Consider the following 26816-nt stretch of genomic DNA (forward strand, 5'->3'; position numbering starts at 1 on the left):
TAAATACGGTTCTGCCCTACACAAAACGTGCCATCTTCACAACCACCTATTTATCCATCGGAGGCAGTGCTAGCACCTGCACCTAATTGTGTTTCTCTGAACTTACTTGCGATCTCAATACGAACTCTGAAGTGCAAGTCGACTTGCACTTAATTTCTGTAATTTTGTATACGAACTTATGCTTTATTTTTTCAATTAGACTCCCGAAAACTATAAAAGAAAATTGTATGAAATTATGAGTTGTTATTCATTATTGGCCTTGTTGCCGTTCATGCGCACAAAATCTCGAAGTGAAAGAAATAGAGGCGTATTATCAACTTGAAATTTTGAGCCTGTTATGATGTTGTTACTGGTTTATTTATATTTTCTAGTCTAGTAGTTTATGAGTAATATTTTGAATATTTGTTCGGATCTACCGATAGCTTGAAACAGTTAATAAATTTTTGAATTTATGGTTGTATACTGTATGTTTTTTGGAAATAGGATAAAAACGAGTTTCTGTGTATTGACAATATTTCTTGTCACAAATCGATGGAAAGCATGGCCAAAATGAACGCATAGTTATGTCAGTATAACGAATCTCGTTTTTATCCAGTTCTTAAACAACAAAGGTTGCGTAATGAATCTTCAATATCTTGATCCAGACTTAAGTCTATGTTTTTTGACACGCATCTTATGAAGCTTGGTAAAAAAAAACCAGTAGTATGGCCTGGCAACGCCATCTGTGTTATACCATAAAAATACAAATAATCTGATAATAATACAAATTTCTAAACTCTTCCTCATCACTCAACCTGAAGAAGTAGAGAAATAAATAGAGACCACGAGATTTTCAAAATTGCCTTTAAAATAGATATTATAAAGTAGGAGATACCAACGTCACACCTATAGGTCAGCCATTAGCGCCATTGTCATTAGGAATATTAATCTATAGATTAAATCTGTTTCTCAGAAGAAGTGATAATCATGACGGAATAAGCGATAGAGTAGAATTTATCTGTCGAAATGTCAAATACATTAGGATAGAACCGTTATTTTGGTATGAATCTTGGTTTATTCAACTCCTTCAAATTGGGGACTCACGTCTTATTATGATGGTTTCATCAGACGATGAATAAAATTGATGTGATTAAAATGAAAGGAAAACAGGTTAACAAATATAATTGTGACATTGCCCCGCCAACATATTAAGTATTAAGTTCTCAGAAATGAAGTTTTGGTAATTATTTACCCGATCTGTAATGAAGATTAATAAAGATTCAATAAACTGGTATAATCTCCGCAAGAAAGTAGGGTTACAAGAAACACCCTTATCTCATAAACAAAGCGTTTGCGGGCCCATGTTAAAAGACTTTTTTTCTTAAAATTACCCAAGGAATCGTCCATTATCCTTTGTATTCTTAATTTGAAATACTCCGCATTTAAAATAGATTTTGGAATTTATCTTCGAAACCAATTTGATCTGAAATCTTAGAGGCAAACTGAATTGAATTAATTGAATTATGCTGTAGACGATCTTGCGCAATTCAGTATAGAACAAGTGTGTCCATCAGATAAATGCATATACGGTAACCTAATAATAATTAAATCTGCATTATTTTAATCTCATTCTCACACTTCATCTCTGTCTATCACATTCATTCATAACTTTTTCACTTCTAGTGAAAGTATACACATCCGTTCTTGTTGAGACCGTCATTTAGTTTTCAGTAGAACAAAAGCATGATTACTGGCAAGTTGTAATTAGTCCAACACAGGTACATACGAATTCTCATTAGCTCTGAAATATCAATTATTTAAACTAAAATAAATTTATTAACGGTACTGTATGATTATCTAGTGTTGCGTTTAATTGTATCGGTGTTCTCATGACTTCTAGCTCATGGTTTGGTGTAAAACGATGGGGATTGTCAAGAAAAGGGAGACTGAACTTCTTGAACCGTATCTTTTAACGGACTAATATTGAAATGAGAAGAACAATTCCCTAGAGACTGTAGGAGCTGCTATATTTAATTATAGGGGGGATAAATATGTGTATTCATTAGATTAAATGATTTTTGTCTAGCCTGATTATGTACGTTTGTTTGTTTGGTGCACCTCAATGAAATTTCCGTTGTGCATTGTGCTGCAGGATTTTTAAATGCGTAGTTTTCCAAAAAATGTTTTTCCTTTCTTTTTATCTTCCATCATGTAAATTTATCACAGATAAGTTTATCTTTATTTTGATATTCAATTATTTCAAAAAATGGTTAAGAATTTTTTCAATTGCACAGATTATTTCAACTAACTCAAAAAATTCAGATGTGGATACTATCCTGTGGTGTTTGAACTCATTTATTTCATCATTTCCAAAAATGAATTTATAAAATCGTTCAAGGAAAAAATGGTTTCGAATGATTGGATTTCATTAATTGTTGAAGAATTCTAGATCAAAATCCATTCTGTTCGTCCGGCTTTGTACAGGGTGGGCAAATAAGCGAGGTAAGCGGCTATATCTCAGGATCCACTCATCGTAGAGACTTGCGGTAAAAATTTTTATCACTAAAGTGTTCAAGAAAACACACTGGAAATTGTTTTGAAGTTAATACCTCTACCGCTAGGGGGCGCAATAGCTACCGTCGAGTAGAAAAATGAATTTTACTCGAAAATGTTTCATATGAAGTTGAAGAAAAAATATCATCACTGTAATCCTTGAAAGATTCTCTATCTTTTTGAATTGTCACTTTCGATTTTACGACATCAAATAAGGGTAGGTGAAAGGGAGAAATCTGACTGATTGAAATGTCTGTAACTTCAGTTTGGCTCAACATTTTTGAGCAAATTAGATCTCGTCTGAGAGGTAATATCTTGTTGATTGATGACAAAATATACTCATGATAAATTTGTTTTTGCTGCTTTCGATAGGGGGCGCTAAGTCAGAAGTTCATTGTTTTGTTCCTTTTACTCCGAAATTTCAAATGTAATGATAGGATTTTCTTAACAGAAACAGAAATTCCATCAAATTTGCATGAAAAAACCTGGAGGTCGTAAAGCGATATTTTCAGGCGTTCTGAAGTTATGGCCGAAAGAAGATATTCTTCAACTGATGCACTGCAAAAAACCAATTTGTGTTTTTAAGTTCTGACAGAAACAGAAATCCCATAAAATTTGTATTAAAAAACCAAAAGGTCGCAATGCGATAGCTTCAGGCGTTCTGGAGTTATGGCGTGAAAAAATTAAGTGAATATAGGAATTTGAACAAGCGAGCAAATTTTTAATTTGATATATAAAAAAATAATTACAGCAATCAAAATGCAGGTACAGAATCTCATTAGTAAATTAAGAGAAACGTAAAAATAAATTGAAAGATATAAATGGTGGTCATCTAGAAAAATGCTCAATCTTGATGGAGAATTTTGTGATTAAAAGGGAATTAAAGATTACGGAATAATATAAATATATTTTACGGCAATTTGAGTCGTACAGATTTAAGTCAAGAAGAATCCTGATTTGAGTCTTAGCATCTAATCTTCGGTGAAAGCTACCGAACTATCAATTTAAATTCAACGTACCTATACCGATTTTAAACATTTTCGAGCTTGGATCGAGCTCACGTATGAGGTGAGATTGCGATTATAGTTATTAATATCAGAGATTTGAGTTGATGTGAAATTCTCTGATGGTTACTTGAGGCCATGAATTTTCGGGTAGGCGTTTATGAATTTTATAACCGTCACATCCATAATTTAATGTATTCAAGAATTCCTGAATTTGTTATGAAGAAGGAACTGATCTAGCAGGAAATTCGTGATTATTATAAAAAAATGGACAAATTCCTTTGTTTTTAGTTTTGTCTGATACTGAAAAATACTAAGATAGATGATCAAAATTATACCAAACACCTTTTGATTTTATTGAGCTGATGTTGAAATCATCTCCTACAAATTTTCTTGTTTCACAATGCAAAATATTTGAATTATAACTTGAGGCTATTTTAGAAATCAGGTTACCTCTGCATGAATGATACATGAAGAAATTATTACAACAATGTTCATGCTAAAATAGCAAATTAACCACTTAACTATCTGAATAATTACATCGAAGTGTTTATATTAAAGTCATTTGATACAGAAGTTACATGATGGTCGATCTTGAGACCATTCTCGGCTGAAAATTCGCAAATCACATTACTTTAAATGGGCAAAAAAATCTCTCACTTTGGTTCCCCCATTACAAGCGAGCAAAATATCAATAACTTGTCTTTTTCCTTGATCAAAATGAAAGATTTAGAATTGGAGAAATAATACATACTAAATTTATTTCTTCTCTGCTTTCAGTAAAAACAGTCTGACAAAATGTCTCCTCCAGGGGTTTCAAACCACCCCATACTGATGTCTATAGCAACACCATCTAGAGACAGCATGCCTTGTACTACCACAAAAGGCCTGCTCAATGAACCTGGACAAAACAACTGTTTCCTTAATAGTGCAGTACAGGTAAGTCAAAAAATTATACCTTCAAAAAGCCTAGTCTAGAAGTTCAAGTAATTAAAAAAAAATCATATGAATATCAAACAATATTGTCTTTTTGAAACTACATTTATTTGATACCTCCTGCAATCGACTTTTTGGATAACTGTAAAGAAAACAATATCATATCTTTCTGTAGTGCCAACAACTGCAACATTTGAACTATTTTCAAGTGATCACGTGTTGCATTTCAGTTTTAATAGAAATACCTCGGAAATGAGATGATTCTCCACCTGGTATTAGAGGATATCTCTACTCTTCTAATAACAGGCTCCCGATCTCATTAAAAGTAGCATTATAGAGCTATTCATTTTAATTGCATCAGAGATCCGTTAGTTACTGTCCAAAAGGAATTCGCTGATCCACGTGGTTGCTAGATGGTAATTGGTATCAAATTTTTTTTGGATTTCGAGATTTTCTAATACCTATGTAGTAGCTATTATGATGTCCCAACATGGCCAATGTTGTTTATCGTTCAATATATAAAAGAAGTTTTCATGATATCTACCTCAGATCCAAATGAATCTATACAATGGGATGTCAGTAAAACATCACAAACTTTTTATTGTTACTTAATAGTTCCCTACCTATCCAACGCCAACTTAAGATGGTATTGACCTATCTCGTAATCTTCTGCTACACCCATATCCAATAAAGGTTCTGGTTCTGGACCATATAAAGCCGCAGACAAGTTTGGCTCACCCCTCTCTTCAATACACTCTGTATCATGAAACTTATGCTAAACTCGCTGTACTCTGCCCGACATCTTTGTTCAGTCTGCAGTTTCTTTTCGGTATTGGTACACATTTAACTAATTTCTGCAGTCACCATCACTGATAAAAACAGATATTTCAAAAAAAAAAATAAATAAAACAATTATGAAAAAAAACGAATAGCAATCAGTTCTTAAAAAATAATGCTCGACTCAATTTTGGTAAAATTCAATATTTATAGTGTCATTCTATTAATCCAGGGCTTGGCGTACAGATAGCCACAGCCATACCCTTTTTTTCTTGTTAATACCAAACTTTGAAAGGAACGTATCAAAAAACATAGAGTGATGTCTGGATCGAGATATTGAAGGTTAAGTGACGCGACATTTATTGTTTAAAAAATGGTTATGTGATTTGATAATGACAATGATTTTTATGGAAAAAAATATTAGGCAATCAAAATATTGCCTGACAAATATGACAAGTGTTATTCCGACTTTGCTCCATCGACAACAACGATCAAAAAACGGTATACTGTCTTTAAACGTGGTTAAACGTTTAATCTGATCTGATACAATTGATATGATGGCAACACATTATTTTTTGACATTTCTTACGGCACTTATTTCGATAAAACAATTCAACAATCTGTAAACGTTGTTGATGAGTGTATCTTTCCATAATTAAATGGCATAACCTACTGAACACAAATGACATAAGAAATGTCAAAAATATAACAGAGTTGCCATTATAACCATTTCAAATTATATCATACCTAGGGGAAAACCCCTCAATCGTCACAACTATAAAAGAAACCCCAACAAAATGCATATTATTGACAATAATTATACTTCCCATATTTAAATAATATGTGATGGATACTATTGATGGTATACAAAACAACAATAACAACATAGGTACCAAGGGATCCTGAATGATTTGTAGTAACCATTATTGGTATTATAAAAGAAGCCATTCGGGTAAGAAGCTAGATACTCGAGGAGGCTATTCTTGCTTTATAAATCAATCAATTTCCTGTATTGGAATCATCCAGCTTGACGTTCCTTTATGCAGGTGTGAAATGACCATAAAATGCATTATTGACGTTGGGACTTTTGCATAACTTACAGCCAACAGCCCATTTACTTGTGATTGAATGCAAAATATGATTTGTTTTCTTTAGACAACGGTATGTAGACAATAGATTGTTGTTGTCAATAAAAACAAGAATACTCTTTTTAAAGGTCATCCACTGAAGTTAGAAAATATGTCTTTATCTTCGTAATAATCTAGTGTGAAATAAAAGACATAAAATTAATTGAAACTAGTCTTTGTTACTATACCGTACCTGATGCCTTAGTTATTATTGATTTTTTGGTGTCATAATACTATCAAGTCTGCAAATTTTAGATTTGTCCTATTCTGCATCTCATTAAATATTCAAAATCATTGAAATTCTTCAATCATTTCAAGTTATTACAACTCTACAGACATTTATAAGAAATTTTCTACTTGCTCATCATTAGTGATGAGGCTTGGTGTCGAAAACATTGTGTGTTAAGTTTTGATATATTTGTAATCTTGTAATATTTGTAATAATCTTAATGTTATATATTTTAATGATTTATGACTCTATTCCAAAGCAATAGTATACAACATAGTTAATAATAATTTTTCCTATCAAATATCTAGATCTGATAGTTCTCAAGAAAATTCAAAAATTAGCAAAAAAAATTTAAAAAAATTGAACTAGTGGCATTATGTATTGCGAAAAAAACCATATTCAAAATTGTATTATTAATTGAAACATCAAAATTCATCTCCGCCCAATTCTGTATTGTTGCGTTCACTGGTTCACTCATATTCAGAAATTTTTATTTTTCTGTTTAATTTGATGTATTTAATGAGGTAAAGGAAATAATAGAACTTTTTATGAGACAGTTTTGTTATTATGTATGTTGTATCTACTTCCAGGATGCAATAATAGTACCTATCGATCCATATTCATGGCTTAGAGAAATACCTAAAACAACTAAGTATGTAATCCACTTCTGATCCAACACATGTGTATAAGGCAGAGGAGTGCGAATAGGAAATAAGACTTATAATTTATATATTTAAAATAGAGAAAGCGGATATTGTCATCGGAAGAAACTTATTATTTGAATTCCACATGCTTCAATAGAATCCATATATGAATTTTTATTCTAGAGTCATTTGAATATTTAGCAAGCTTTGGTAAAGGTGTTTTTATTCTCTGAAATTCTCGTATGTAGAAATTGATATCATATGGGTTGTATTTTTAAAGTTTTCATCAGATTGTAGCAGTCGAATATTATGGAAACTTCTTTTTAGTAGAAATAGTGCAAATACTCATGTCACCAAAAACAAACTTCGTTTATTATATTGGTGATTCACCAACCAAACGTTAAGTCCTACACTGCAATTACAATAATCGAGTCAATATCTTTCACACTTGAATTTTGTCGAAATAAATCTGACCAGTTATCCTGAACAAGACCTCTTATCCGAAATATCGTGGAAGGAACCTACGCACCTCTTTATTTGAATAATCTTTTTATGGAAGAGTAAAATGCAATAACATCCATTGAAGTACCACAAATTAGCTTTTCCATATCGACCAAAGTGTAGGTTTGAATAATATTAACATCTACCAAATAAATATCGGGCAACCCACTCACTTATGTCATTTGTTTTTTCACATGAGTACCCATCACAAATGAAACTGGAACATTTATTTTATATTTTACGATAAAACACATCGATGTAATAGTAGGCATAGGTCTTCTTTTGTATGAGGGTTTGATTTTTCTACTATCGCAAAAGTTCCTTCATGTAGTTTTTATAATTGTACCAGGTAACTCCTGTGTGTACCTATTATACGTTATATAAGCACTCTATTTATGATTTTCAACTTATTTGCCAATGATAGTTAGCTGTTTTGGTTGCGTAGTCGGTACAGTCGACCGTGCAATTGTTTTTTTCCTGTTTTCTTTTATAGCTGTTTGCTGCTACCTCCAGATATTTTGCTTCTTTATCCATTTTATCGACTGATTTTTTATCTTGACGTTTTCTGCTTTTTTCATTACTTTTGTATCACCAAAGTAGACTACAACGAACCCATATACAGTTATGTGGTCTTCAAGGGCTTACTGACTTCCCGATAGTGCTTTCCTCATTTTTTATTTTCCAGCATCAATAACTATCCTGGAAATCAATTTTAGATCAGAATAATGTTCTTGTTGTTGAGAAAACTGACAGTTCATGTAGTTGATAATTCCATAATTATTGTTGGGAATCAAAGATGACTATCATCCGAAATTTAATCAAAGATGCAGAAGATTCTGTATCAAATTGGATTTGAGAAACATTCAAAAATACGTATAATTACAAATAAGAAAAGATGTTATCTAATGTAGATATTGATTCGAAAACAACAGAATTTTCAAAACACGTGTTTCAATCTTGAAATTTCGTACGTTTTGATAACTTTTCTGTAGAAATATTCGTATTTGCTTTTGAAATAGGCCCCAACCTTAGCAATCACATTTTCATTAGAATCGTATTTCTTTCCATGAAACATTTTTTGAGGTTTGCTGGTGGCCAGATCTGGATAATAAGTTGAGAGTTAGAAACTTTCTTCCTCAAATTTGACCATGGTTTTCATCGATTTGTAACTAGGATTATTGCCTTGGTGAAAGATAATTCTTTTTTCGCATTTGAGGACTTTTTATAAATTTTTGCACTCAATAAATCCAATAAGTTTATGTAATATTCACTTTTGATCATTTCCTTCGTCGAGATAGTCAATGATCAATATACAATGCACTCACCAAAATAAATAACCTTGCCATCTGCTGATGTTTGAGATTTTGCTGGCTGTGGGTGGCTTTCAATCTATTGTCACATATAGAAGCAAAAAAATTGTGTTTATTTCGTTTAAACAACTCTCAAACAGCGTTTGAAATCGAGGATTCGTAATTGCTTTTGACCAGCGGTAAGCTCTCTCATGAAGAAATTTTTACGTAAAATAGTAAAAACACTGCCTTCTAATATTTTTGAATACATTGCTCTTACGCATTTACAATTCACGATCGTTCAAAACCATTAAATGGATTTTTGGATGTTTTCTGAAACAACTGCCAAAGCATCGTCGGTAATTGGACCATGTTTTATGAATATGCGATACAAGTTTTTATCCAACAAATATAGCAATTCTTAACCTTCAATATTTCAATTCATTAGACTTAATTCTTTGTTCCAAAATTTTGACACACTTCTTTTGAAGCTTGGTACTAACGAGAATAAAGCGGGCATGGGCCAATTATGGTATCAGCATAAAAGTACAACAAAATTATCCACTAAGTATAAATCCTTAGCAGCAGCCATTTCCTCGGAATCTAATAGCGAACATCCTTCCTCTCTCTCAACCACCCCAAAACAAAAAAGTACGAAATCAATCAGTAACGATAGAATAACATCGACTATAAATAATCGTCCGACGTGAGTCGAACGCAAAGATCTGTTGAACCTCGGGTTGAACGAGAGGAGCCATGACCGCAAGATGCCCGCTGAGCTGCCTGGCTGCATCAAAATGAGAAATGGCGGGAGTGATTCTTTATCGAAACCAGCTTCTACAGCGGGTTTTTTCCTCCTTGGCTCGTGCGCCCGCCTGTCATAAATCGGCGTTTATGCGATCGAATAATTACACCGTAAGGAGTTATACAAGACCATCTGGAATTATGGTGTTTTGTGGAGAGATGAAGGAATTCCGAGTCACTTTCGGAGGAGGCTGATTTTGATGGATCTTTGGGGATTAATCAGTTTTGTTGATAATATAATTATACCGGGTGTCACAAGTTATTGGATACAGGCAATATCTCACTTATTTGACGAGATAATAAAAAAATAAAAAAAATTGCTTCGAATTACATCAAAGTATCTTCCTTATGATGTATAAAAAAGGTTCTTACATTTGACAGCCCTGTGGTAGCTACCCCTCACTTTTTAATTTCAAATGGCACCTCCTGTATATTGTCAGTGAAAATTGCGTGCTATTCTTTTTGGAATACAACGATAGCACATACATATTTTTTTTAGTAACAACAAAAACAATAATATTTTGTGACTTTTTTACGTTATTTTTTCTCCTTATAAAAATGGAATGCATCCACCCATGTTAATAAAAACTTCACATATGAGGAGTAGATGAATTTTCTGTTTTAAAAACCGAGAAATAATAAAACAAATAATTTTGAACGCTTGCTTTAAATGTTTCTTCGTTTTTTGAATTGCATAGTAGGTATTTTAGTTGCAATTCACACTTCGCAAAAAGTTAATGTTTATGTTGTTATTAAATACCAAGTATGTACTATCGTTGTATCCCAAATAGAATGACACGCAATTTTCAGTGACAATATACAGGGGTTGCCATTTAAAAATAAAAAGTGAGAGGTAGCTACCACAGGGCTGTCAAATGTCAAATATCAAATGATGTTATACATGATTAGGAAGCTTCTTTGATGTTATTCAAAGCAATTTTTTTATTATCTTGTCAAATAAGCTAGATATTGCCTGTATACGATAACTTGGTACACCCGGTATGTAGAATTGAAATCACCTGAATATATTTATGCCCTCATTAATAATTCTTTTGGTGAACATCTTAAGGGAAACTCAGCAATTTGCTGTTGCAGTGGTTAATTTCCAATTGGTCGTTTGATAATATCATAATTTTAGTGTGTCTATTTCTAGAGCTTCTAAGAAGATTAGACCATAACTTTTATTTTCGGTATTTGAATTTCAAAATGATGGTTAAACGTATGCCTTAACCTAATTCCAATAAGTTATGGGAATAGGTAAAATTATTGTTGCTGTTAAGGAAACTCTTATTTTTTGTTCTTTAATTTTTATCTGAAAATATCTTTGTCCAATATACCTACAGGGTTTTTTCAATTTAGACGTGAACCTTGAAGGAGGTGTTAAAATCAATCATTTGCTTTCGATATAGTCATATTTATTGATAACAGAAAATCAATAGTTTCCGAAAAAAAATCAGTTGTTTGAGAAATTTCTCAACTTACTTTTACTTCAAATTTTGGATTATTTTCATCATAAAAGGATTTGATATTTATGAAAAAAGCAAAACTATACTGTATTAGATGTCGAATAAAAATCAGTATGATTTAAAAGTTGTTATATGAAGAAAAGAATAGTAAATTTCTAATATATATACAACTTTCGAATACCACAATTTATGTATGACAAAATTATTTTAAAAACTTAATTCTGCATCGTACGATTCATTTTACAGAGAACTGTCAAGAAAATTTTCAAATTGCAACATATTTGGCACAAAGATTTTGTAAGTAAATATCTTTTGTGAATGCGAAATGTGCCATAAAACGAAAGGAATTTGGTTACCTATATCTTTTCAACCTTTACTACCTATGAAAATGGAACATGATATTTTGAGTTACTGTTGGGCAGGCACAAAACATAAAATATGAACATAAATCATAAAATTTGGTCTTACCGACAGCTGTTTATCATTCTTGCTTTATTTTCGTAAACACATAAAGATGGAGATAGATAAATATATACATTTTGTTTCATCAGCATCTTCCAAAAAAACTTGACTATGTTTCCTCTTACAGGAGAATATAAATACTAAAAATTTCATAACTGAAATTTTGAATTTGATGGTATAGTATGATAGGTACATTTCAAAATAAACTGAAAATTTCAAATATGTCAAAAAATGTTTCTCCTTGGGTGATTTTGATCATTTTGGTTTTTTCATTTCCAGCTGCCAAATGTAATACATATATTCCAAGAATGAATTGATTCTGGCAGTCCAAAGTCAAATGAAACCAGTACATCGATACACGTATCATTTTCGCTCTTTGTAGGTATAAAGGAAGCGAGGAAGCGAATCCATAAATATTACAGTATTTAGGTGAAGAGCTTAATAAGACATATCCTCGATATACTCATCTATGGTCAGCAGAACCTACACGCCTTGAACTACTATAGAGCAGGTGATTACAATTCTAACCAATCAAGGTATATCGAGTGCCGCATTCTTGGATAATCGATCCAACAAAACAAAAACCAGTAACCACCTTTACTGGAACGTGTCAAGAATTCTCTGTCGAGGTAGATAATTTTCTATATTTGTAATTATTACGGTTGCATTGAAGCGAATGGGGTTTATTTTGAATTTGTTCAGTATGGTTGTGCAAGTGTTCGAAGGATAAATTAATGATTCTATGGAATTTTAGTGCTTCTAGTTCACAGAAGTCGATATTGAATAACGGAACAGTATTGCTAATCTCGAAAGAGATCAATTATACTTTTGTTTCGGAGAATGGAATATATTCATTTCTCTATTTTAGTATCGTAATTAGTTCATTATAGTACTAAAAACAGTGCTGTAATGAACTCATAACAGCATTGTTTTCAGTTATATTTTTCGTTTTGTGGTTGTCTACACTGACTTCCGATCTTTTAAAATTTCAACACGCGTTAATTGTCAATATAATATAATTTGGATATAGTGAAATGATTTACAACATTATTCGCAATTTATCTTAATTCTGGTGATGTTAAATCGATTTCGTTTGACATAATTCACGAATTTAATGCATAATTATAAATTATTTCGAAATTCGAAACGTACGATTCAAATTCAAATTCCGTAATCTGTCAATTTTCGTAACAGTCACACCAACTGCCAAGATACAATACAAAAGTCACTAGGATGTATAATCTGCATTTTTCATGGATTTTCGACAGTATTTCTCAGAATTTGTCTGAAATAGAGAAAATATTGTCTAATACTCGTTGCAGAAGGCAATTCCAACACTCATTCGTTCCAAAACTCGCTCTTTCGCTCGTTTTCGAATTTCGCATCCGTGTTGGAATAGGAGCCCATTCTGCAACTCGTTTCAGAATTTACAATTTTGAAATCTTATAAGATATGAAAAGTTGTAGTAAAATACTCGTACATCTCATCCTAAAACTCGTTCATTCAAAAACTCGACACTTCATGGCTCATTTTCAACTCTAAGAAAACTGTTCAAACTTTCAAAATGACTATTTAAACACTGATGTGCACTTTGGATCTTTTGAGCGTTAGTAATTATTGCGCGATTTGCCCCCTATGGGGCCACATATTAGATGATAGGTACATGTGACCTCATATTCGTGTTAGATATGAAAAAAAGTACAATCTTGAAAAATTTTTGGGTGAAATTTTTTTTCGCTGTAGAAATGTTCGATTTATGAATTTTTTTCACGGAAATTCTTAAAAAATTGAGTTCATTCACAAAATTCAATTCGATTTGAAAACAAAAGAAATCACGAACATTGTAGGTTTTCCGCCATTTTTAAATTTTTTTCTAAATTCTTCACCTCGAGCATTCAAAAATACTCTGATGTGACCAGAAATTGTAATTTCAAAGGTTGGTTATAATACATAACTGACCACACTCAATAGAATAATGCCCAGAAATGACGTTGCACACCCTGTATCTCGCTTATGCTTCGAAAACGAGATATATGTCATGAGGCAAATGATTCTCCCGGTGTCATCTACACTACTATATATGTTTGTTCACTTTATATTGAAACACCCTGTATACATGCAAAATATCAACTCGATCGGAAGTGTAATCACGGAAATATTCTTCAAAATGAAATGCGTGAGAATGTTTCATGCTTTTTGGCGAAGAAGCTGATGTTGAGTTCAATTATTCATACATTTTATTAAAGCTCCAATCACTTCGAATCTCCATTCAATCGGATATAATTGAAAATTCATTTTTGGTAAGCTCGCTGACAATATACCGTAGTAATATGAGAATATTGTTGTCAAACCCGTTTGGTGTAAACCAATCACGTCGAAATAATCTTTGCTCGCGCCCATAAGAGAAGGAGTTTTGGTGAAAACACAGACTTGAACTGCTGTGATAAGACTGGTTGGATACGTTCTACAGGTTTTCGAAATAGGCTGTAGAAGTGGAACGAATGACACGGGGGGTCAACTTTAAAGAACCGTGACTTGTTCAGCGTACGTGTTTGTAACTGCTTTCAAGCTGCGTGAAGCTGAAAGAATACTAATATTTTCCCCTTTTTTTCTCGAAATGATCTGTGGAATCTGTTATTTTCGTTTGTACCTCCAATTTAGGAACACCCTGTAGATAAATTAATAAAAAAAGTTATTTCTACTAATCTTTTATCCTTATAACACCCTGTATAGAATGACCATGTCAAGTTCCGTGCGAAATTTCGTGCTGATCCCACCGTTTTTAAATTTTGCGCATATAATCAATTTCCAGCCCCTTACAAAATTTCGTGCTGATACCGTCATCAAAATCATAAAAAATTCAAGAAGAATATTATTTGAAAAAATAAAAAGCTTCATTCATTTGGCAATTGTGCTCTTGAAGACCAATTATACACCTACCTTTATACAGTTATGCGGCCTCCAAGGATGCAATTGGCGATTGTATCAATCAGTGTTTTTCTATTTTTTTCGAACCAAAACTAGATTTGATTAAAATATACCTATTATTGATATGAGGCAATAGGAAATGAAGGGTTTAATCATCTTCAAAATAAGAACACTTTTAACATAAATGAAATCGAGAGTACTATTTGAAGCAATGTATGAATAGGTTTAAAACACTAAGTTTGAATTCTAGTGGGTCCACCCAAAATCAACTCAAATTGAACACTCTTCTCCCCTGATTTTATTCAAGACAATTCATGCGATACGAACTTGAGATTATCCAAACTTTCCTTTCCTTCAGTAGGTGGCTCTGAATAAACAATAAACCATCCATATCTGCACGGAAACGACAGTGACCTTTGATGTAAGTGTCATAGCAATCCATGCGGAAATCAACTGTTTTATCAATTTGCCTTAAATCCAATACAAGGAGGGTTGTCACTACAAAAGTTGCCTGTCCGATTTCAGTCTTTTTCAAGAGCGTATGACATTTCATCACGATAATAGTTTTGTGAAACTCGCCGAAAGATATTTTTCAACTTTCTATGCTTGTTAATTCCCATATTGATTCGATCCATCGTGGTTAATTTGTTGCGATAAATAGTCTATATTAATCTCCAAGAAAAATCAATGATTCGTATAAAAAACATCGTGATCGAATCGTTGGATTCGGTTATGATCGCGATCCGATAGAGATCAAAGCTGATCCGCTGAAAAACAGGTGTATCATTTCCCATGGTCTCAGTCTGTTGCTTCCGTCTGGGTTGCACCTAAGAAAAATAGACGCTATGACTAATTCTAAGGAACTAACGAAGTTTAACAAAGGGTCAATCGGAGCCTTCATTGTTGAATTTACGTCATGGGTCAGCGGTTACCGGAAAGAATATAATTATAGCCGGCTTAAGGTGGTTATACACAATCGACCTGCTTCCGGTTAAAATTCATCACAGAGACGTGTAGGAGCATTGCCTTGTTTCAACCAAAATTATGAACGTAGAGGATGTGGAAATAATACAAGTTCCGAATGAAAAAGTAGATAATGGTGTTTACAGTGCACACAATGCGCCATACCGTACACAAAGTTGGCATGAATGGCTGTTTAGTATGATGTAACTTAATTGGTTGAGTTGACAATTCCGTAAAAAGATTTTTGGGAACATTGTTCGTGTTGGAGGTGATTATGTTAGGATGGATATGATCGTTTGTTCTCAAGATTTTTCGCGCGGTAGTTTGGTTACCATAAATAATTTTGTGAAACCCATAATAATTCTCTACAGATTCATTTAATGATCAGTAACAAGAATAGAAAGAGAATCTTTTTTGCATGCTGGAACGGTTTTTACCTTGTGAATAGAAAAATAGGCTTTATATTTAGTTCTAAATATAATTATCTTCAATAATGTTCCCTCTTATTTTGATTTTTCAATAGAAAAATGAATATAGGTACTCTTCAATATCTACTTTTCACAACATACGTCCAATTTGGGAGCTCGTTCTCTGGGATACATATCGGGTAGACATCTGATATAAATAGAATAGTATAATTGATATAAAATAACCATTACAAGCTTCAATAAAAATTACATGTTGAAGGCGTCATCAAAATTGAAAATTCTAGCATAATTCTAGCATCTAAATATTAAAAAGTTATTGTTCCGAGAATCATAGTTACTTTGAGCAGTCAGTCACAATTCTTACCTTCCAGAAAAAATTGAAACAAATATTAGATTTTCATAGGGTACATTATAACAATTTCAAGGTATTTTTAGTTGTGATATCAAGTAAAGTGAAAATGTCCGAGTCGAGAACAAGAATACCAGTAACATTCTACAAAATTAGTGTTTTGACACAGTATGACTAAAATCATCGTTTAAAGTCGACAAACAGAAAACAGTTATTTTATTATTAATATACCTAAATCTTGAGAAGTTGAAAGTCATCAAAAGGTCGAAGTTATGTTGCAAAATGGCGGAAGCGCACTATGATATCTTAAATTTTTTTAATTATTCTTTAATGTTTTCATCAATTGCAAACTGAATGACGACGTTGAAAATAATCGAGAATGAAAAGAATAGTTGTACTAACTTATTGATAAAAATAACTCCAACAATGTTGTGTTATTATACAAGGTGATTCATTAGGACTCTCTAAATTGTAGATTCTAAACCTCAAAATATGATGATTCTGACCTTATACAATTATTGATAGTTTCCGAGAACGAAAATGAATAGATTATTAATTATCGATAGATTTTCTAGGTAATATTATATTTTTCTAATAGAAATAAGAGAACACTCAGCTGCTGGCAATTGCAATCTTTTTCACTTTGTTCTACACAGTTCGAAAAGAACTTCAACAATGTTTCGACAATCTAAATTTATCCAAGGCATCATAAAACTCTAGTATGTATCTCACATTACCCACTCATAAAAGTAAATAGTTCTGTAAGCAAAGAAAATTGATGGTTTCCCAGTACCCATCAATGTTAACTCAATCCGCTAGTGCTCATTCTAGAATCTCAACAATATTTATTCTTGTTGGACAGCTGCTTTTTGCTTAATAATTTTCAATAATTAGCTTGGAATTACTCTTTTGAAATTTGCGAAGTCTGGATTCTAAATATTCCAACAAATGAAATGTTGGAAATTGTTTCCGAAACAGGTAATATCTCAATTCAAAGGTTCAACAATTCGATTGAAGAGAAAACTATATGTTATAGATAATAATTAACAAAAAGCAGCGATTCGAAGTTGTGACTCGTTCATTCATGCGCCACTTGCGCCCATGGAGACCACAGAACGTTATATACGGTCTGCAGTTCTAATGTCGCTCTAAAGGTATTTCTTCACGATCAACATCTACTTCATTCATGAAACGAATGATTTTCTTATTCAGGAAACAATGCACGGAAATACCGTTTTGGTTACATATTAGGTACCCAGGTTCATGAATATTTAAACGGAAATTTCCGCAAATTATGATCTGTTTCACAGATCAAACCTATAGTGTGTAATTGTCTTGTAAATAATTTATTGTGCGGTGATTTGCAGAGACGAATTTCAGTAAATGTGCAAATAAGAAAATTTGATAATGAGTGTTGCTATTATTGAGTTAAACTGAGCGTGCCATGTTATGGTGATAATTCATTCATAATTTAGCATGGTTTTATTCAATTTGACAGGAAAACAGCAGTATCGGGAGAGATTCTGAAAAAAATTTGGTATATTTAACTACTACCATTTAAAATTTTGTGAGGTGATGAAATTATTCTGATATTCGTCATGAATAATAATTGATAATTGAGAATGTTCGATAAACTCAGGCAGCTACGATATAAGAGAAACAATTAATTTGTTCCTCTGCAACGGAAAAACTTCAAATGGCACACCCAATATATTATTGCATCATTAGATAACTTTTTTGACGACAATTTCGACAATATGTCATACTTTGGGTAAAAACTCAACGGTTCATGAGTTAATGGGATTCTTATAAAAAAAATGGTAGCGAAGGAGACTCACATTTTTTTGAATATTTCGGCAGAAAAAGCTCTTTTCGAATTTTCTTTTCGTTTTGGATTCTGGAAATACGTAGTTTTTTAAGATTGCGGTTCGGACCAAAAACTCAAGATTTTCAAGTTAGAACCTATATTTTAATTTTTTCAGTCAATTCTACGTACAAAAAGAGTATCAGTTACTTAAGCAAACTCTATACCTAAAATGAATACTTGAAGAGTTATCGAGGAAGAACTTTAAATGAGTAAAAACAGCAATTCATAACTGTGTGGAGTAGTCTGCGACTTCCGGAAAATAAATTAGAAAGAAACTGAAATTCGATGTTTCCATAACTCAATTTGATATTTCAAGAATTGTAATGAATTATTCGTAATTGAAAATTGTATTGGTTCATGGATTTTTCAACAATTCCAACGAAAAATTAATTATAATTCATGAAATGTAAAATTTAGTCATTGCTGTTTTTACTCATTTACTCCTCGATAACTATTAAAGTATTCATTTTAGGTGTAGGGTTTGCTTAAGTAACCCCCACTATTCTTGTACGTAGAATCGTCTGAAATGAACCGCGAAGAGTTTTATAATACTACGCATTTGCAGAATCGAAAAAGAAAAAAATTGTTCGAAAATAATTTTTTCTGCAGAAATATAAAAAAAAGTGAGTCCTCATAGCCACAATTTTTTTCAAAAGAATTAACTCATGAACCGTTCAGTTTTCACCCAAGGTATGGCACATTGCCGAAATTGTCGTCAAAAAAGCTATTCAATGATGCAATAATATACTGCATGTGCCATTTGAAATAAGGAAGTACTAGTATGTTTCCGGTATAACCAGAAATTGTAGAGATCTGAAAATTTTAGGGAGAAAGATCATTGTCTCAAACCCCAATATAAAAATTTTCAGCTCAAAATTATGATTAGTTTTCCATAAACGTCTAATAGGCCATCCTGTTGAATCACCTTGTAAGATTAGCTCTAAATCTACAGTCAGTCATAGACTTATATTGATATGGAAGAGTATTCTACATAAAATCTATAATATAATTCAAATCTGAAAGACAGTGCCTTATGAATTGGTGGTGTTCTTGAATCTTTTGATCTTATATTTGGATTGTGAACATGATCTTTGTGAATATGATCTTTTTAGGTTGTTGGCTTCTCATCCATAATAATTTTATGTTAGGAATAGTTATTTATAATACAAGTGCAGAAGGCATTGATATTCTTCCACGAGTTCAAAATTCAAAAACGAGCCACGAAGTGGCGAGTTTTGGAATGAACGAGTGGTAGAATGAGCCTTCTGTACGAGAATTATACATTATTTTCTCTAATTCATAGCATTTCCATTGAAATTAATGAAATATTTCCATAAATATATTTTAGTGATTTTTGCATTGAAAAATGTTGGTTGGCAGAATTGATTTCTTTGAGGCAAATTGATGAATTGACAGATAAAGCCGTGGCGGAAAGTTCGGAGTACCAACATAGAATAATAAAATATAACCATGAAAACTGTGCTTTTCTGATATATTCTCGCACGATTTTGTTCTACAAGATGTGGAAGAATTAACGGAATAACCACAGAATTAGAGAAACTAACTTATGTTGCCTCCTCCTATCCTCCAACTCAATCTTTTTTTGATTGAATGACCTACTCAACATAAATGACATAAAAAATGATAAATGACAACAAAATACACAATATTGCCAATGTAACCAATTTCAACTGTATAATTTCTTTTGTAAAATTCGTTATAATCAGATCAAGCGGTCATTGAGATACGTAACAATGTTTCCGGATGAATAACAAAATATCCGGAAACCAATATTCTGAAATAGGATCCACCAAGCAATCCAGAAATGAGAATATCGTCACATTTGATTTCTCATAGGCAGGTCATCTCATCCACACCATACACCAACGCTTTGTGTTACTGTGATTGATGCTGGTGATGATGGCTGCTATTTCTTATTTCTCACACTTCAACCAAGCAATGATATATTACACGCAAACTTCCATCCGATCGGAACCAGATAGCGAAACGTTCTGAATCTCTTGATCGAAGATTGGCGCCTCTCTGTGGTTCTCATAAACCTAAAGAAATGGCTTGGTTCACATGGAGCGAAGAATGAAACGTTGGATACTCTCAGAAGTATGGGTAAAGACACGCACCGCTAAATTTTCCCACATCTACTTCTAATTTTACACCGTAATAAGGCGATATTAATTCGTATTATATTCAAATTGCGCCTCTAGGAACGATGCTACTACGAATTATGCTGCGTCTAACCCTGACGACTAGATTCAATTAAAAATGTATTGTAAGGAGTTGGTATGAATGAAGGGTGCAGGAGTTTTCACTTAAAACCGTATGAGTTGTTTCTGAAAGGTTGATGAAGAGTGTTAATTAAATATTTAATGGATTCGGTCCTTCATAGAAATTCATTGTACAGGGTTTTCCTAAATTGGAGGTACAAACAAAATCATAAAAAAAGGTTCTATAATAATGTGCTCGCAAACGCTTTGTTTTCAAGATACGGGGTGGTAAAGATTAATTTTTTCCTCATAGCATCTTCTCTTCACAAGATATTCATTTTAAATTTGAAGTTTTCCTCATGTGACGTGCTAAGTTTGAATGCAAATTTACAGGGTGATATTCTGGGTTCCCGGCCACTCGGGACTCAGAGGGAATGAGGAGGCCAACACACTTGCCAGAAAAGGAGCACAAACTCCTTTCATCGGCCCGGAACCTTTCTGTGATGTAGACAAATGCACCTACAAGAAAGAGTTTCAGGAAAAAGTGGTAACCGAAAGAGAAAAACTCCGGCGGAATCTTCCTGGTCTGGATGACTCCAAAAAGTTTCTTTGAAACTTTGACTCTACAAGATCCAAGAAGTATCTGGATATTAGTAAGAATATGCTACACCTCCTCACTGGATTCCTCGCTGGGCATTGCCGCCTTAGGAAACAACTCATGAGAATGGGTCTAACAGAAAATGACGAGTGCAGATTCTGTGTCAAGGAGGAAGAAACTCCGGATCACCTGGTGACAGAATGCCTCGCCATCGCTAGCCAACGCAAAACCTGCCTTGGACACGAAACTTATAGAAGTGAGGAATTAGCCTCCTTGAAGCCATCCTAGATATTGGAGTTCATCAGAACTCTGGAACTGGAAGGCGAGCTGTAGATTACGTTATGGAGAGAATAGCTCTGATGGGGGGCACAATAGACCATTAGGTCGCAGTGAAACGTAACCTCCCTAATTAAATCTAAATCTACAGGGTGATATTTTTTCTGGAACAGTGCCCGTTTCTTTGCTCCGGAACTTTTCTTTGATGGAGCGCTGGTAGTTTAGAAAAATGTTAAAAGATTCTTATATCCAGTACTACACTTTTTGATTTCTTGTAGTTTTATCGTATCTGCCTCCGATTTCGAGAAAAAAATTTAAATTAGCAAAATAGGCAATAGACAACTTATTGCTAAAAAGTTCACGAACTTTCCATGACAAAGAGTTCCAAAATTTTGTGAAGATGGATGGCAGAATACTGTGTGGTATGAATTAATGAAATTCTCTCTTTTCTGCTAGTTCTTAAGTTCCAAATATTCAATGGTAAAGAAGTCTTTGATGGTAAATAGTAATATTAATTTCCAAAATTAACATAATTTTGTGGAATAGGAATTTGAAGCAAGGATCGAAAGAATATCAGCCAAAAAAGTCCATAATTCTGGCTAGAAAAGATGCTTTGAAATTTATTCATGATCACAAATTTGCATTTACATTCGATGTATTTGCTGTATGCCGACGACAAGAACTTATCAATATATTAGTAACTCAAGTGGAAGATAAAAAGTCAGCTCTTTTGGTAAATGTACCAGAGATAAATACCGATACAAAACCCGTTTGTTCAATTTTTAGAAAAGACGAAATTAATGAGAATGCTCGCAGACATGCCGTCTGAGTATGGTATAATTTTACAGAAAGTTGATAATTAGACAATTTTTGCTACAGGCAATCTAACATCAACGGGATTCTTCAAGAATTGCCAATTTCATAAAGGATTTAAATTATTTGCTTAAGGGTATAATGTACTCAATGATAACATAAGTAGTAAAGCAATTACATCAAACTACCTACATGGAATACATCCCAAAAAAAATTCTATAGACCGTCTACGTTATCTATGCATCTCTTCTCTAAATACTACAAGTACCATGACTGTTCTCACACCAAAACCAATAATTAAAATCCAATTTGATTGAATGAAATAAAATGCAGTCTCCTAAAAACAATGGTTCACTCGATTGTAAGCGAGTACAAATCTAATCTATCATTTCTCAGGTTTCGTTGCAATTCCTGTATCCAAACAATCATTATTACTGGAAATTGCTTTGATCACCATTGAGAGATATTTATCGCACATTGAATTCGGCAGATAATGGGATTGATCATTAGTTACGTGGTGTTATGGGAGCAAAAACTTTCATTTGTAACCTAGATCATAATGATCTCAAGACCAGACATTCAATAGTCTGTATGCATGCTGTAATTTTGAATCATAGTCAAAGATAGTTATATCAGAAGAGGATGAAAATATATTGGTTAGTTAAACTTTTTTGATGTTGATACCCTAGTTTGATAATGACGGATTAGTGCTAAACTAAAACCAAGAATATACGAACAATACGAATACGTACATGACACGGTTAACTAATTCTAGTGAGAACAAATGTACTGATTGGTGAAAAGCAATTTTATTAAATTACTATCTACTACTATACTAACTAAATGACAAAGAAACATCATCTCCCAGAAGGAGCAGTTTAAATTTCAATTTGTTTTTTGGGAAATATAGATAATATAGCAAGGAGTAAATGATTGAATTCGGAGAAAAAAATCGTGAAGGTTTTTTCATGTAAACAATTTCTGTTACTCGAATATTGTAGTAGTTTTTTGCAAGTTTTTTAAATTTTACAACAAATCAGCTCTTCGAGGAGATCCAAAGTCGATGTTCAGTTGTTAAAATGCCTAGATTACGTATACGCGGAATTTATCGCCAGCTAAGTGAATTTGAAAGAGGTCGAATTATTGGTCTACGGAGGACGGGGTTGTCATGTCGTGAAATCGCTGACAAGTCTTGGGTTCGCAAAGCCTTTTCAGAACACAACCATTGACTAACACAACTGCTACAATCTCTGAATTGAGAGATCTGACACAAGTCTAGGATGGTCGTAATGAAAAACACCATTTGGTGATACGTTTTTGGACTTAATCCTGTACTATTTCACTGCAATTGTGTTTACTACTTGAAGTGATATCTTTAATGATATAGTTTGTTGTGTATGCGATAATATTCAGTAAAAGAAAATACTGATAATCAAATATTACATCTAAAAATAACATTCATATCTCTTCAATTTATTTTTATTGTGATCATAATATTGTGAGTTGGATCACGTCTAGAAGACGATTTGGAGATGACCGTTTCTGGTTACTACACCCACATGCAGTAAAGTTTTAGTCATTTGAAAATGGAAGTCCTTTGTTCCTATATGACATAAGTATTTGACGAGCATCGTGAATATATTGGGGTATCAAAAAATTTTATGAGCATCATGAATATATTTTGATACCACACAAATTAAAGAAAGGTACTGGCTTGGCGCCAGGGATTTCATGCATTGGTTGTCTAAGTCTTATACTCCACCTACTGAATTTCAACTTGACTGGATCAACATCTCTTGCTTATAATATACTCTGCAATTTGAAATTTTTCCTCGTTAGTTGGACATTAATAACAAAAAGGGAAACAGTGAAAAGGACATCCAAAAAAACCCTGCCAATGAATGTGTCAATATGCCACCTTGTTCTTCACTTCTAAAAAATCAGCTGTCCAAGTCTTATTTCCGGAGAAGTTCTGATTTGCACATGCATACTATTTAAAAAGACTAAATTCTGTTGAAACCTTTTTTTTTTATTTATAAAAAATTTCATGAAAACCTGACTAGTAGAATGCGAAATATTCAGATCTCAGCTATAATCATGGAACCACTAACTGCTTGAAGCAAATATTATCACTAATTTCCATCAAGATCTTTCCAATAGAACGCGAGATATGAAAATTCCGAGAATTTCAACTTTAGATAGTCGTAGTAGTAGATAGTTGAGCCGTAGATAGTCCCATAGGACTATATGAAATTCTCGTATATGGTCCTATGGGACTATCTACGGCTCAAACCAGACCATACCATATTCCTGTGAAATAGCATAAATAGAGTAGAAGTGAAGAATGCTACAATACAAGGGTGTATGGACCCACAGATACGAAATCATAGTTATTCAGGATAGTTTGAAATGCATACCTTTTGCGAATTTTCACTACTCTCTGCAACATTGCTAGATTTCCAGCCACCAATGCGTTTTATAATGCACCTGTTTGGTACAGCAAAGATGTTGATTAGCGCCGAAAGTAGTGATGAAACGAGTAATCTCAATCATGCATTTTATTCCTATTCTGTATTTAAATTCAGTTTTTGCATCTACTATAGATTTCGGACAATTTCTCTTTTTAACCTCTTCTGAATGTGAATATTGTCTTCAGAATTCGCTTTGAATTTTGTAAAAAAAAACCCAGCTTCCTTCACAGAAATAGATTTTTCACGGGACTAGTCCATAAATAAATATTATTTTCTTACTGAGTACCTATATGCCAACTTTGTCTTCATTGAGAAAAAGTTAATACAAAGACATTCCGGTCGAATTTTACAAATTTGCAGTTTCTTGAGTCTTTAGGCTCAACAAAAATCTGTTTCCCCTTAATTTCCTAACGAGGCACCAATTAAGAATATAACTGATATGTATCCTTACTACTTCATTATCCTTTTCAGTCGTAATTGAAATAATACTCATGAACACCAGGCATGGTGAATGTTTATTTCACGCTAACCACAACAGATGTCTTACATGGATGGGTAAAGTGTGCTCAACGTATTTTAATTCTACGTATACACTTGGATTACTTGGAATTATTACAGGAACATAAATAAAAGATTTGAGGTATTGATGAATGAGATTTTTTTCGAACCATTTATAGTTAATTCAATTCAATGACATATGGTTTGTACTATTTGACATGATTTTCGGTTAGCACTATAAAAATTCTTTTTACTTATACCTAAGTACGTGAACAAGTACCTAATAAACATAATATTGTCAGGTTAGAGTTATTCTCTTGGCGGGAGATCTATTTCAAAATCACTTAGGAAATACCTTCGAGTAATAAACATAGATAGAGGGTGCATGTGCATATGTCATTTTCAGTAAGCAAATTTTGTCTCCAACATGAACTTTAAAGTTCGACATGAAGCGCGCGGAAATGAAAACATTTCAGTGGTACGATATTTCCCTCAATTCGCGAGTTTCTCCACAAATAATGCACTTCTTATGTCCCATTCTTATGTGAATCAACGTTTCCTATTGACTCAAAATATATTGAAATAAATATCTAAATATATCAAAAATTCAGAAAACAAACTTCAAGCGCGCCAAACGACGTGAAACAACCGATGACACTAGAAGAGCAAAAGTTGCTAAACCTTAGATTTCAGCAGGTATATACAGAAAATAATAAATATTCTGCTTATTATAAATTCGACAATTAGGAAGATATCAGATTCCAAATATTCAAATTTGCATATTCAATTAAGAATCACTCAAATAAATATATTTCATTCAATATGTTATACACTGTGTCCGTAAAGTATGGAACAAATTCATTTTTAGCTAAACAGACCATTTTAAGAAATAATCCTGAAACACGTGGATTTTTTATTTTAATTTACCGTATTTTAAAATAATAATCTAATATACAGGGTGAATTACTTTCGAGTAATGACGTCACGGTCATATTTTTAAATGGAACACCCCCATTTTGTCTCAATTTTCCGATTACTCTAGCTGAGCTGATTCCAAAAATGTATCACATGTTGATTCCAATTGGTACAGGGTGGACAAAAATACAATAGTTTTGTGTTTGCTCATAAAGTTACGCGTAACATTTTTTATTAGTTAAATTAACAATATTATCAAAAATACTTATTGTCTAGCGGCAATTGGTTTGAATGTAAAACCCTGTAGTTTGTTACATTTTTAGATTAATAAAAATGTATAAAAATAAGAAATGATTTCTTTCATATTCTGTCTGCTAGACCACAAGTACCAAACATGTTTGGAACCAGCTCATTTTTATTAATCTAAAAATGTAACGACTACAGGGTGTTACATTCAAACCAATTGCCGTTAGACAATAAGTACTTTTGATAATATTGTTAATTTAGTTTTTTAACTAATAAAGAATGTTACACGTCATTTTGAGAGCACAAACAAAACTATTGTATTTTTGTCCACCCTGTACCAATTGGAATCAACATGTGATAAATTTTTGAATCAGCTCAGCTAGAGTAATCGGAAAATTGAGACAAAATGGGGTGTTCCATTTAAAAAAAATGACGGTGACGTCATTACTCAAAAGTAATTCACCCTGTATA

At 32.8% G+C, this 26816-nt stretch overlaps 1 protein-coding gene across 1 annotated transcript in view; it reads left to right on the plus strand.

Moving 5' to 3' along the window:
- LOC123675100 overlaps positions 1 to 26816 on the plus strand; it is a 64037-nt gene that overhangs the window by 6864 nt on the left and 30357 nt on the right. The window contains exon 2 of the mRNA XM_045610346.1: positions 4317 to 4475. Within this exon, the coding sequence (XP_045466302.1) occupies positions 4335 to 4475 (141 nt within the window). The 5' untranslated portion in view covers positions 4317 to 4334. The remainder of the gene's footprint in view (positions 1 to 4316; positions 4476 to 26816) is intronic.

Source organism: Harmonia axyridis, chromosome 3 (assembly GCF_914767665.1).
Source record: "Harmonia axyridis chromosome 3, icHarAxyr1.1, whole genome shotgun sequence".
In the NCBI taxonomy this organism is placed as follows: Eukaryota; Metazoa; Arthropoda; class Insecta; order Coleoptera; family Coccinellidae; genus Harmonia; species Harmonia axyridis.